General features: G+C 42.2%; 1 protein-coding gene across 1 annotated transcript in view; it reads right to left on the bottom strand.

Moving 5' to 3' along the window:
* Positions 1-1,456: 1,456 nt before the first annotated feature.
* skia (v-ski avian sarcoma viral oncogene homolog a) overlaps positions 1,457-13,604 on the bottom strand; it is a 74,527-nt gene continuing 62,379 nt past the window's right edge. The window contains exons 2-7 of the mRNA XM_041946322.1: positions 11,183-11,299; positions 10,345-10,460; positions 9,505-9,812; positions 8,994-9,322; positions 7,302-7,532; positions 1,457-5,314 (exon numbers count right to left, since the gene is read on the bottom strand). Coding sequence (XP_041802256.1) covers positions 5,126-5,314; positions 7,302-7,532; positions 8,994-9,322; positions 9,505-9,812; positions 10,345-10,460; positions 11,183-11,299 — 1,290 coding nt within the window. The 3' untranslated portion in view covers positions 1,457-5,125. The remainder of the gene's footprint in view (positions 5,315-7,301; positions 7,533-8,993; positions 9,323-9,504; positions 9,813-10,344; positions 10,461-11,182; positions 11,300-13,604) is intronic.

The raw sequence follows: 13,604 nt of genomic DNA, 5'->3' as shown, positions 1-13,604 counted from the left end.
TGTGTGTCACTCTAATGAATGTTTACATCAAACGCTGACAGGCTGAGTGGCCTTTATCTTCAGACCTAGTGAACATTCCTGTCTAGTTAAGTGTTTGCAGCTCATCTTTTCCTTTTTAAGGTTTCTACAGTAATTATGGAGGTTTCTCCAGCAGCTTTTCTAAACCATATCTGTGTACATAGGCCAGATGAGAGGGTGAAACAGGAATGCTTGGTGCTGTTGTGGTGCACTGAAAAGTGGTCTCTGCGCTGCTCTCACTTTGTTTTTGCTGACATTACACATTTAATGCAGTGTTCTTGTTGTTTTGTCTTTGTCTCAGTGTGTTCAGCTGCTTTTATTTGCTGTTTATATTGTCTGAATGCTACAATTAGGGATTCAAGCCTGTGATCCTGAAACCAAGTTGTTTTGAGATTTGTTTTCCTTTGTCTTTTCAGCCCATAAATAGTCTGAGCTTTAGAGCCAGCCAGTCTCACAGCAGTCACATTTAAAGGTTCAAAATCTCCCTTAATCACAATAAAAATGAAACACGTGCCAAACGAATGAACAAGTAAACTCTTATTCTTTGTAATAATAAATCCTGAGCTGTCTGGTCTTGAATCTGTTTCTTCATTCAGTTTTAATATTATCTGCATGTGTTGATTTATGCCAGTGTCAGGAAATTTAAAATCAGTTTGCACGAGGACCCAGTCCTCACCCATGTGATGCACATATTGAAGAGAGGCGTATTTGTCACCAGTTCTTCTGCGGTTGATGTCTATCACTGAAAATAAACTCACAACATTGCCAAAATATTTCAATTAAAGGCGCAATCTGCTGATTTTTACACACATTATATACTTAACACGTGAGTTTACTTTTTTGATGTCATAGTGATGTCATCAGGGGTCTCTCAGTTTGGGCTGGGAGACCTTAACAGAAAGACATTTACCAGGCAGGGAGGGTATAACAAATTTTAGTTGCACAACAGGAACTATTTTCTGGGTTTTCTCATACCAGGGACTAAAAGTCAGGATATCTCAGCGTCTCCTGCTTTCATTTGGACTATTCTTTTTTGTTAATCTGCCTCTTGCAAGTCCCCCTGCTTCATGGACGAGCAGTCCTGATTTGCTGGAGCAGCCGTTTGGAGTGAATTTATTATTTTTATATAACAATCCGTAGGTCTCCAGATCATAACTTTAGCCCACTAACATCATGGCATACACATTTCATGACTGAACTACCAAGCGAGATCTGGTCACAGGTTGCATTTTGTATATTTAACCAAAGAGGACCTTCCCTTCCTAGTTTGTTTCATTTGAATATTTTCACAGGGCTGGATTTCACAATTTATAACATGATATTTTAGTGTACTGAACTGATTTTCATTAGTGACATGAATTACAAGGAAACACTCTGTCTGCAATATTATATTTTTAATCAAACTGGCAGCAGAAAAAGGAAACTGGGCCATTCAATCTGGACAAACAACTTTATTTCTGGTAATGCATCTATACACTGTACATTCAGTCACTGTAGTATATAAGCATAGCTATTTTCAAACATAATCTCATAAAGTCCTTTACTTTACAATATAGTCCGTGTCGTGAGAGAAGGATAAGGGTGTTGGAGGAGGGATGAGGAAAAAGGCGTGAAAAGATGAGGGAAACAAGGGAGATAGATGAATACGCCAAGCTTTTTTCATACTGTATATGTGGCATTAATAAATGGGAAAGCTTACATTTACCTCTTACATAAAAATATTTCTAGAATTGTAAGGTTTATATAGTATTAGCAGCAGCACAGGGCTAAGAAGATACATGAGGATGAGAGGGAAACAATCTGCAAGTTGGCGTAGTCATGTGTTCTTGTGTGTGTGTGTGTGTGTGTAACCCATACTGTAGGTCTGCTATCTGATACTGAACACACTGTTAAAAATATATATGAACTGGTGAAAAAAGTCATTCAATATAAAGACTACAGTAAAAAAAAAGAAAAGAAATGGATTAACATGTTTATGTAGGGAATATTCTCTTACGCACTGCATTAACTGTTTTTTTAAACATATCAGTTAAAACACAAATTCATAAAAACAAAAACAAGACAGCTATTGTAAGAAAAGATTTCTTTTTGAAAAAGGAAACACCATGTACATATATTATACAATATCGTAAATGAAAAACATATTTACATTTGTAAATTCTTATTCAAATCTTCACACTGGCTAGTAATTGTCTATTAATATGGACTGTTATTGCTGCTTTACCGTCCATTATTTAGCAAAATGATTCTCCTTTAGAAAACAAGACTTTGTTAAACTGCTTTTTTCTTTTTGTGTGGGAGAGTGAAGAGCCAATGTTGTTATTGTCTCCGTTATTTTGTAGAAAACCATGAATAAAGTAAACTACACATAGGCTATCAACTCTTTTGAGTGTAAAAACAACTACAAAATGTACCAATTTTAGGTCTGCTAAAGTGGCAGACGCAGTGTTGTTCTCTGAGCAACATCAGTAATGTTAGATAAGAAAAGGGCTTTTAACACGATGCCCTCTTAATTATCCTCGACATGTCTGCCTCAGGACAAGTCAACAAACCGGGAACAAACACTGAAGTCTTTATATACAACTCAAAGTAACAATTCACTGAAGCGAGTGGCTTTTCAATGTCTTCTACAAAATTGTTGGACATGCATATCATTGATTTCAAATCAAGAAAAAAAGCACTCATTCAGAAAAAAAAGCCTTAAGCGTCTGGCATTTGTTCAATTGTTCTCTGCATTGAAAAAAAAGTTTGTAAACGGTTTGGTTTTAGGAAGACTGATGTTTTTTATCAGAGCTGCTGAGTGAGAGATGGGCTTTTAATTTGAAACCTGCAAACAGGAAGTTGATGAGAGGCCCAGCCCCAACAGCTTCATCATCAGTTTTCCTACTCTGGAAACCTTTTGCCTTCATTCAGGCACTTGAGGTTGTCCAGCATTGCATTTAAAAAATGTTCTTTTTTTGTTGTCTATTGTTTTTTGCAAGTGTGAAGTTTTTTTTCTTAAGAACTATATATGGTGTGTTGCTTTTTTAATTACTTTTTCCTCTTCTAAATAAGACAAATTGCTTTATATTGCATAACACAATAAAACCCTTACATGTACAGTATCAATGCCCAATAACTGACTATATGTATGGCAAACTTCATGTATCTCAAATTTCATGCATAAAGAAAATGAGTTTTCTATTGAAAAAAGTGAACATAACAGACAAGCAATAAAATATCTCCACGTTTAAAACAACATCAATAACCAAAGGAAAAATAGCATTAACACAATGTACATTCTGATTGCATTGTACCCACTATGTGATGGCAGATTCGTGGCCTCTGCTTTTGGAATAAAATCAGATTTTATTCTTCGAACATGTGACTGTTTGTTCAGGCTCCTTTAACACTTCACCTTACTGACGCAACTTGTGAACCAAGGTTTGTCAAATCCATTATGAGTTGTAACCAGATACTCAAGTGACATCCGTGTCAATTATATTACAAAAATGGGAGAAAGCATTGCCCCGAACTTTCCAACAATCCCGGACTGCATCAGCAAGCAACAGGTGGAGCCTTTTTTCTTTCCGTTTATTTACAATACTTTGCCTGAAGACAACAGAACAACTGCATTTTTCTGAGATGCATATAATCAACAAAATGCTTACTGGATTTATATGGTAGCAGTTATGTATAAGATGATGTTTTCAAAGTAAGATTGAAGACAATAATGGGAGTACAATGCATTATAACAGTATTTTGTTATGACAAAGTGCGATTCATTATTGTAAAGTTAAAAAAAAACAACATATATTTATATTTACATACTTTAATTTAATTAAAATGAACATTTTGTGGTTCTTGCCAAGGTTGCCCCATCCAGCCCAATATGATTTCATACATGATGGTTCTGATGTCAACTGGAGTAAAAACATGCTGGCTTTCATCACTCAAACATTACAAGATGAGAAAACAAGGCCACACTCACATCTGGAGTATTTTATCTTTAGAAGACAAAGACTTTAGGGGGTTTTGACCCAAATGCTTAAAATAACACATGCCAACCAGTGTTCGTGTGTGTTTGTGTGTGAGCAACACTGAGATGGTGACCGCTGGATATCGTTATTGATCATCCAAACGAGTGCTCACTACAAAGGTGACTAAAACACAGCATGTTTTTATTTCCAATTCCCAATCCAGGATTTGATCCAAAGAGAGCAAAATGTCAACCCAAAAGCCCACCCACTGTTCAGAGAAACAAGTGATTCTATAAAACAACAACAGGAAGAAAAGACAGATCGCTTGAACTTCAAACTCCTTGCTTTTCCTCTCAGTGGACTGTAATGGCTTCCTGAAAAACCGACAAAGCCACGGTGGCACTGTGGAAAGTTCATTTACTTGTTTTGTTCATCTTCTACTTTATTTGTATCTTTTTATATTTTCAAACTCCAACAGCACAGAGAAACAAAGAAACGTTTTTCTTTGTCTTACTTTTTTCTTTACATATCGCTATATAGTCTCTTAAATAGCTTATAATGTGTTCAGAATCCTCCATCTTTGTCATGGTGAGGGATGGTCGTGGAGACTTTTTGGGGGATAAATGTGAGCCCTGTCCTGGTCACACTGCTGTAACACCTCTCCACAGCTGTATAACTCATATAATATGATCATCTTTCAGCATTTATTATCACAGACGACTGTCCAAAAGTCTCATCCGATTTTCTTGTCAGACAAAATATAGGCACAAACAGTCTTGTGCTCTGCATCTGTTTTTCTTTCATTCCTGTGAGTTCTGTGAGTCTGGAAGGTGCAAGTCAGTGCTTGATTTAGAAAGATGTGTTTTCTTGTTGCAGCATTGTACTTTGCTGTTTCCAGTCTCCATTCACTAAACCACTCACTCGACTTTACATGGGCATGGATAAGGACACAGGTCCTCTTTTCCTCTCTCTGTCTCTGGTCAGAGGGTAAGTCTTTTATTTTCGTGTTCTGGAGGGAGAGCCTGATGGACAGTGGCGCAATGTGGCCAGCCCGGGACTCCTGGGGGTGTTTATGGTCTGAGTTGGGCAGAAGATGTTGGGATCATGGTGATGGGGGGAATGGTGGGGCGGTGAGATTGGCTGCTGGATTAGTTGTCAGCTGATGTGTCTTTGAGCGTCACCTCTTTGTCACTGCTGGATTTGGGCCAGAGTTGCTGCTGTAGCTCTTTCACCACTCTCTCCAGGTGCTCCCTGGCCTCCCGCTCCAGCAGCAGGTCTGCTCGGAGTTGCTCACGGTCGGCCTCGGCGTGCTGCAGCTTCATCTGGAGGTCCTCAATCTGGAAAACAAAGAAAACTGTTGGAATCATACAGAACACATCTATGGGACAGTTTGGAGCGGAATGGTTTAACCATTGACTTTATTTTCAACAAGCTCAGCTGTTAACACAGACTGCTCATTGGACCTATTTCATTCATACTGTATGCTTCTTTACACGCTATAAAGGGCCTCTCAAACACCGTCCACATGCGGACCGAACAGCAAGTCAATCCGGACCAGCCCATAACTCATTAATTGTCAACAGGCGGCCACATCCGGCCTATAGAATATTAATGAATTCAGAAATGTGCGCAACCGATGTCACTCACCAGTGGAAAAGGCCCAGTTTGTTCTGAGTGTGATCATTTCTAGGCTTGTCAACCCCTAGCAATGAGCTGAAAAATTCCTAAATTTTAAGGTCAGTCACTCCACCATCCTCTCTACTCCGTGGACCCACCATCGAACTGCTCAGCTCTCTGGAGCTGCCAGCAGCACTGGCTGCATGCAGGAGGGAACCCGGAGTGTCTGGAGAATCACTATGTTTGTCTGTTAGCAACTGCTGGACAGAGTGTTGCACGTTGTTGCTACTGAGTTCACACATTAGCTTTACACCAGAGAATTCGCTATCAGATCCTAAATCACAGATACAGAACGTATCTCATTTTCTCTAGTACACCATTTTAGCAACTAGTGTAAATGTAGTTGTAAGAATATACCTGAGCCACAACTGTCTGAGCCTGTTCTACCTCAGTTTCATGCAGGATGCATTTTGTGTTGCTCACCCACACAGATTCCTTCATCTGCATAAAAGAGATGTGACGGTAATTAACTGATTAAATGGTCATCCTGTTCTAGACACCAGTGTCTCAGGGTTCTGACTGCTGCCCCGGTGCAGTGGTCACATTATGTTGGAGTTACTATGACTACCACTACCAGCTGACTTATAAGTACAGTTCATGTTAACATCCAAGTTGTTATTATGACTGGGAAACTTTGTTAGAGGTACCCGAAATGGCAAACAAACATGGATGGCTCATGTTAGCCAAATTCCCTCATTGACGGTTAAATTAAACCAAACTGAATGAGTGTACGTCTTATTTTTTCTGTCAAGTGGATTTCTGAATTTGCCAAATAAATGATGCCATTCTCTGCCTTTGGTCAATGTAGAAATGGTTTCCAGGAATTGCGTAGCTACAATGAAACACAGTGTTTGTGATCAGAATATGAACACTAAACTAAAAATTGCAAGCTTGGTCCGGCTTCCTAATTTCAACAAATTTTACTTGACTTGGATCAATGCAATTCTTTCAGAAATGTACTTGTGAATTAAGTTTGTAGATTTTATCTTATATTTGAGGAGACAGCAGGTGGCCCTTTCAGCAAAACGATCTTTGAGAGCACAGAAGGTGATGCTGAAAGCTCCTGAAAGCCTGCCATTTTTCCTGTCCTAAGCCCAGGCTACAGTAACATAAACGCCTAAACCATCTTAATGACAGCTTTCCAAAGACGACTGCAGCCTCTGCAGGGAGACACAGCTGGAAAGCATAACGTCCCTCTTGTTTTGTCTAATCTGCATTTCCCATGGTGCCTGAGGGAAGTCGACGTCTCTTCCTGTTTCCTTTCAGAAGGAGACTTATCATATGTCTGTGCACTTGAGGCTACACCCATGTATTTTTGACTGGGAAAGAGGAAATGTGAGGTTTTTGTTGCCTATTCCTCTGCTGACCTTGAGAGTATTTGAGACAGAGAAACTCTGAAACACTGCAATTACTCTGAGGGTGTTGACATCGTCTAGGCTTTTTGCATCACATTGGACTCTTACTGTCTGTCTACACGCACAGCCTTGTTTGGCTTCATTTTTACCCATGTCGCATGTTTCTCAAACGTGTTATCAAGAGATTATTAAAGTGATATCTCTTCTTTACAGCATTTTAAGCCCAAATGGCTAATTGAAATCTAGCTGGAACCCTTCACAGACTACATCATCAACATACGTCATGACTGACCTGTGCAGAGTACTTTGCACGAAGACGTCCGGCCTCACAGCCTTTATCGCAGACCCTCAGTTGTCGGGCCTGCTCCAGCTCCCGCTTCAAACGGATCCGCGACTCGTTCGCTTCCTTCATCTTCTTCTCGCTTTCAGCTCGCAGACGCTCAATTTCCTTCCTCAAGTTTCGCTTCGCCTCAGTCGCCTCCCGCAACTTCTCCTTCTTGGCCACTCGCAAGAACTCCAACTCCTGGGAAGAAGAGATCGTAGAAGTTTGTATCGAAGAGAGATACTGTCTATCCGGGATTTATACTTAGAGAAGCGGCATTTTACATCATTTAAATCTGCTTCAGTGTCCCCTGGTGCTTATGCAACTGCTGTGAATGCCAGTGGATATATCCGTCACATGCTTGTTTTACTTTGTTTCTGAGCTGTTGACACCTGAGATCAGTGACTTCGTACAGCAGGCTGCAGTATTCATGTCAGTGTTTACACTGCGCCAAGTCAGGGGTTAGGGCAATGCGTGGGCTGACAGAAATTAGGTTTCCTTCCTCTGAATCTCTGAAAGCGTGTGAGTGTGTGTTGTGGTAACACACCCATAGCATACTCATGGGAACATAGCAGTTGGGACAAACATGTCCGTCATCAAGCTTTGTTGGTACCTACAAAAAGAGTGCAAAGAAACAATCCCCATCACACCCTTTACTCTACAGAGGCTTTACATAAGAACTCTTTCAGTGCCATCAGGGCGAGGGTAAGTTTAACAAATACAGCAGGATTTTTTTTTTAAAATAAGGCCACTGTTCATTTAGCTTGTAGGCTGGAGTTGTGTTTCCTCCTGATGGGAAGTGAAAGTGGAATGCTGTCGCTGAAATTGCCTTTCTTTGCTCAGGATGCATTTTGTGTTGCTCACCCACACAGACTCCTTCGTCTGCATTTTTTTGTTCTCAGTCCAAGACCAAAAATAAAAATGGAAGTCTGGCCTTTCCCTTTGCAGCAACATCCGCTCTCATTGTTATCACTTGCCAACTCATGCTAAGCTTTGCGGACAGTGATAATGACTTTTAATTCTCTTCTGCATTTTGATGCCTAAGCTCAACTTATTTCCTCAGTGTGTCAACTTTAAAAAGTCTGATTTCAAGAACGTGGGGGGGGGGGCTTTAGGTATGTATGAGTCGTCATGAGCAGCTGAAACTGTGAAATCCCATTCTCTCATCCAACAGCAACTTTTTTGTACAACTCTGATGTGTGCTGTTCAATTATTTGCCAAACAATCAGTTTCTTTCCAGTTACACTGACACATTTGACCGGTTGGTGGCCATGAATGACACAGTGGAAAATTAAGGCTTGAACATTTTTGCACTCAAGTCTTGAGTCAGGTCAAGTCTTAAGTTAGTCAAGTGTCAGACCAGTCAGGTCAAAGTCAAGTTGACTTGATGCAAGTGCAAGTTTCAAAGTCTACAACTCTGTGTCAGCTTTGGAGGTGCGGGAAGGAACATTTTGTCAGTCTTAATGGAGCAGGGCTAGCAGTTCCCCTCAGCTTCCAGTCGGTGCGCTAAGGTGGACTAAATACATCTCAGACCTTACAGTACATCTCTGTACTTAGAGCACACATGTGAAAGCGATATCATGTTTTCATTCAACGGGGGGTGAACAAGCATATTTCCGAACACGTCATGCTGTTCTTACGATGACATGAATGGACCCCTACCTGCTGGAGGCTGCGTTTGGCCTGCAGGGCAGATCCCAGCTTCTCCTCCTGCTTCACTCTCATTTTAACAATCTCATGCAGAAACTTCTCCTTTGATTCCTTGGAGTCGAGTCCGCTGTCCAGTGCCTGCCTCAGGCTCTCCAGCTCCGACTCAAGCCCCAGTTCTGGAGGGGTAACAGGGGCTGCGACGGGTGCCGCTGCGGGCGCGGTGCCCTCTGCCAATGTGACAGTGCAGATGGGCCCTTGGGCTCCTGGCGAGCTCAGGTCCTTAGCTGAGCTGCTGGACGAAGTGAAGGATGGTGACGACAGGGAGGACAGGGATGAAGTGACTGTAGGGAGAGACCAGAAACACACAAGAGGGTGAGGACTGTGTGAAATGGTGGAAATTAACTGATCTCTTTCCACTTGTCAAGTCTCAGCTGATCTTGTCGAAAGCAGTTAGCTAGCTAGCTGATCCCTGCAACACCCATTCGCCACGCATCTAGCTGGTGGTTGTGAGTACTTTGCTTACATTCATCACGGCTCTCCACTTCGATCTCCACCTCAGAGTCTTTGTCGTCCTGAGGCGGTGGGGGCGGCTTGCTGGCAGCTGAGGACGGAGGGCAGGGGGCCTCTGGCGCCGGGGGTGGGAGCTCGCCTGTGGCTCTCCTCTTGCGAGGCCTGGAGTTAGCGTTGGCGCCCTCACCTGGGGGTTCACCTCCACTTGGGTGTGAGGTGCTGGGTACTGATGGGGACATGGGACCCATCTTTCCCAGGGGCAGCGGTGTGAGGGCAACATTGGGGGCTACAGCTTTCTCCAGACTCTTGTAGTTGTAGAAGCTGAAAGGAAACCAGACAGTTTAACTGTGTGTCTCACAGTGTTTACATGCAATAACTGAAATGAAGGTTACATAAGCGCTGAATCCTGCATGCAAGCAAACACAGCCAGTTCTATGTTGTATGATCCGATGTGAACAGCCTATGCCAACCAGAGCACAGAGACATTCAATAAATCGCCTGCAGCTCTTTTCTCCCACTTTGTGAGAAACTGGGCCAGATCAACTGTGATATGGTGCAGCCTGCACTGGCATCACCATGCCAAGTGGGTGCCCACAGTATGAGTGTGTGTCATATGTGTGTGAATGGTGGAGTGTGGGAGGCTGTGGTACAGTCAGACTTGACCCTTCTGACACCAGCCCACCCAGACAAGTGAGAGAGCATGCTGGGAGCTCATCAGATCCAGCTGAACAAAATGGCTGTCATCTCTTGCACTAAAAGATATTTCATTGTTTTTAATTCATTTCGTTTGAAGTCACTTCAGGGCTTGTGAGAGTGCCTTCCATTTTGGACCTCACGGTCCTGCTGGGCTCACCTGTCTCTCAGCAGGGCCAGGGGGTGACTGGAGGGCTCCTTGTCACCAGCAGAGATGTGGGGGGACCAGGGTCTGAAAGCTGAGGGCCTCTGCCTGGGCTGAATGCAGTTAAACCCCTGACAAAAGAGCAATAATACTTTAAATCACACAGAATGAAGACATCACATTTAGTCATGACACAGACAATGAGCTCAGTACCAATTTATCCATTTTGGATAGAGTTAAAGTAGGATATAGTTTGAACTTTCTGGATACAAATGGCAATATGATACCTGAGTTCATGTACTGCTTTACCTTACTTTGAGAATCATAAACATTCTTATTATTCTATTCGTTTTCCATTTGACCAAACAATAAAAAAAATCTTAAATGTTATCTGAACACAAGCAGCTGTTCTGAACTTGCCTGATTAAAATACAGTCTAAAAGTAAACGGGGACCAGTCCTTTCATTATAAGGGTGTGCTATATTGATTGATGTGTTGTGTGACTGGAGAGAGGTCAGTATGAAGATCAGTCACTGACGACATTCTAAGTATACCTCCACAACCGCTTCTCCATGGTAGATTTTTTAGGGAATATTGATCTTCACAGGGGACATCCATCATTATATTTTGGTTATATTCTGTTACACTGCTCTCTCAAACTTTGCTCCGTCTCAGTAAAAGAATCTGTGGGGCTCTTGGCATCTACAGTTACCCCCTCCTGCCAAATCTAAATTTAAGCACTTCCCTCATCTGAAAAGGTCTATATAATATTACGTGACATCTCATCTCATGCACCGTGCATCATTATCATCATCGTCATCAACATCTGCTTCCCGAGCTTAGCAGCACCAACCTTGTTGGCGGCGGACAGGGACTGGAGCCAGTCGTGATGTTTGTCTTTGTCAGCCAGCGGGGACTGTGACGGGAAGTCTTCATGTTTGGACTTTTTGATCGGGATGGGATCAGACACCTGCAAGAAAAGAGGGACATTTGGTTTAAGTTTTAAAAATGCAGGATAGCATATACAAGTGAAATATGGCTGACAATATTTGGAATCACCATCTCATGAAGACATGTGGTCGTGTGTTTAAATGAAGGTGTGGCGTTGACTATGTTCAGGTCTTTCTGTGGCTGGGGAAGTTGCTTAAGGGTTACCAAGTTGTACTTGTGCGCCTGCACACACACACACACACACACACACACACACACACTCCAGGCCTTGGCAGTATGTCACACACTTGTCACAAACAGAATCCAATGCAGCCCGGTGTGTTTGCTGGTGGCTCGAGGTGACTGGGGCAGTGTGTGTCTGAGTTCATTTGTATGTGTGTGTGTTTGTGTGTGTGTGTGTGTGTCTATCATACACAGATTCACCCATACAGACAGACAAGTAAGGGTTTGTTTCCCTTCCCCTGGCTGGCTTTGTGGCTATGACCTCAGCCTCTCCAGGCTGTGGCTGTCACTAGCTGCCACACACACACACAGACACACACACAAAGAGAAATTGCAATGCATTTCTGATGGAACAGAGTGTGTGCTGCTTTTTGAAACATTTTTAATGCTACCTGGACTCCAATCTAATATCATTTTATAAAGCCAAAGCTGGTGGAGGACGACTAATGGCAGCTAATGAAAAACAGCAGAGAAAGAAATATTCAGTTTTCAATCCAACTAAGTACGTATTATATGACTTTGTATGGCTCTTATGTGGGTATGTAATGCAAAATATAGATACACATAAATTCAAAACTTGAAGGAGAAAAAGCGCTCCTCTAAAACATCACTTTTAGGCTAAGAGGGTCTAACAGATACATTGTTTAAAAAGGACCATACCACAAATGTGAAATTTTGTGAGGCATGCAATATTTATATTAAAATAGGCCTGCAAAAACACATCCTTTAAATTTAATCTTTTTAAATTGCTAGCAGCACAATTCAGCAGCAAGAAAACATGCGGAGGAAAGCTACATGATTCTTACCGACTACTGAAATAAAGTTCAACTTCATACTGGAATTATCATACATGTTCTAAGTTTCACTCTTTGTCAGTGTTTGGAGGTCATGTGTTGGAGTGGAGGTCACACATGTAATGCAGATCTGGGCTAGTTATGTCAAACCACCAATATTTCTAGAGGGGATATATTCACTCATATAGTTTGCTCTCTCTCTCTCTCTCTCTCTCCCAGGTTCACTTTGTGGTGCTCTCTCGCTCTTCTTCTCCGTCTCTAAGGATCTCCCTCTACATCATTCAGCCAGCAAACTGCTGCAGCGTGCAGGAGTGGGCAGAACATGCTGCATGCACGCAAACACACACACACACACACACACACACACTCCTGGTGTCAACAGGTGGTCATTTGCAATGGGGTTAGATACTCTCTCTCTCTCTGCCTCTCTGCCTCTCTCGACCATGTTGGCAGTGTGTCATGCTATGCCACATGTCTGTGTAATCAGAGCTGCTCTCACAGGAAAGTAGCGTGGCTAGACGAACAAATACCTCTGAGGTCTGCCGACATGACAGCTGTCCTCGATCCACCACAGCACTGGTGTACAACTCTGTGACTTTCAGTGACCTTCCTTAACGACATCAGAGTGCTTCCATGACCAACAATGTCCGTTTCTTGTTGGTCTGACAGAAAACCTTTAGAAACTTCATGTTGTGAGAGAAATAATTTCTCAAGGCTTGTATCTCTGTTATTTTTTTGTCCCCTTTAAGGAGGTCCTTCATATGTGGAAATGACATTTAAGGAGGTATTTCTGTCTACTTGTTTGTGTAGAATCTGAGTAATTAGTGTATACACTGAACTTTTGTTTCATCAGTGAAGCTCAAACAGTTTTTCTAAAGACTTAAACATTTTTAAAGCTTAGGTTTTATTAAAAAAGGTCTTCATTACAAACCCCTGATGTATTGGATTTATTGTTTAAGCTCCTACAGCAAATAAAAAAGTAAACTAGCAAAAAGCGTAGGCAATTGCTCTTAATTTTTTTTGGTGCATTTTAAGGTTATAATCGTTGTTGTATCTAGTGGAACGACAGGGAGTACAACAGTACAGGCGAGTCCTAGCTGTGGCTGGTCGGTTTATGGCTTATCTCGAGATAAAGAGATATGTCCTATATATCAGGGCAGCAAAGCAGGGCTAGAGGCAAGAGGCTAGTGGCTGCCCAGAGAGTGGCTGAGCTCACAAGCATGCACGCACGCCCGCGCACACGCACGCACGCACGCACGCACACACACACCCCCCACACACACACAGTGTGTTGCCTCTGGGCAAAGT

The sequence above is a fragment of the Chelmon rostratus genome, chromosome 10 (genome assembly GCF_017976325.1).
Source record: "Chelmon rostratus isolate fCheRos1 chromosome 10, fCheRos1.pri, whole genome shotgun sequence".
NCBI lineage: Eukaryota > Metazoa > Chordata > Actinopteri > Chaetodontiformes > Chaetodontidae > Chelmon > Chelmon rostratus.
The sequence above is the reverse complement of the archived record's forward strand: the minus strand, read 5'-3'. Positions and strand labels throughout refer to the sequence as shown.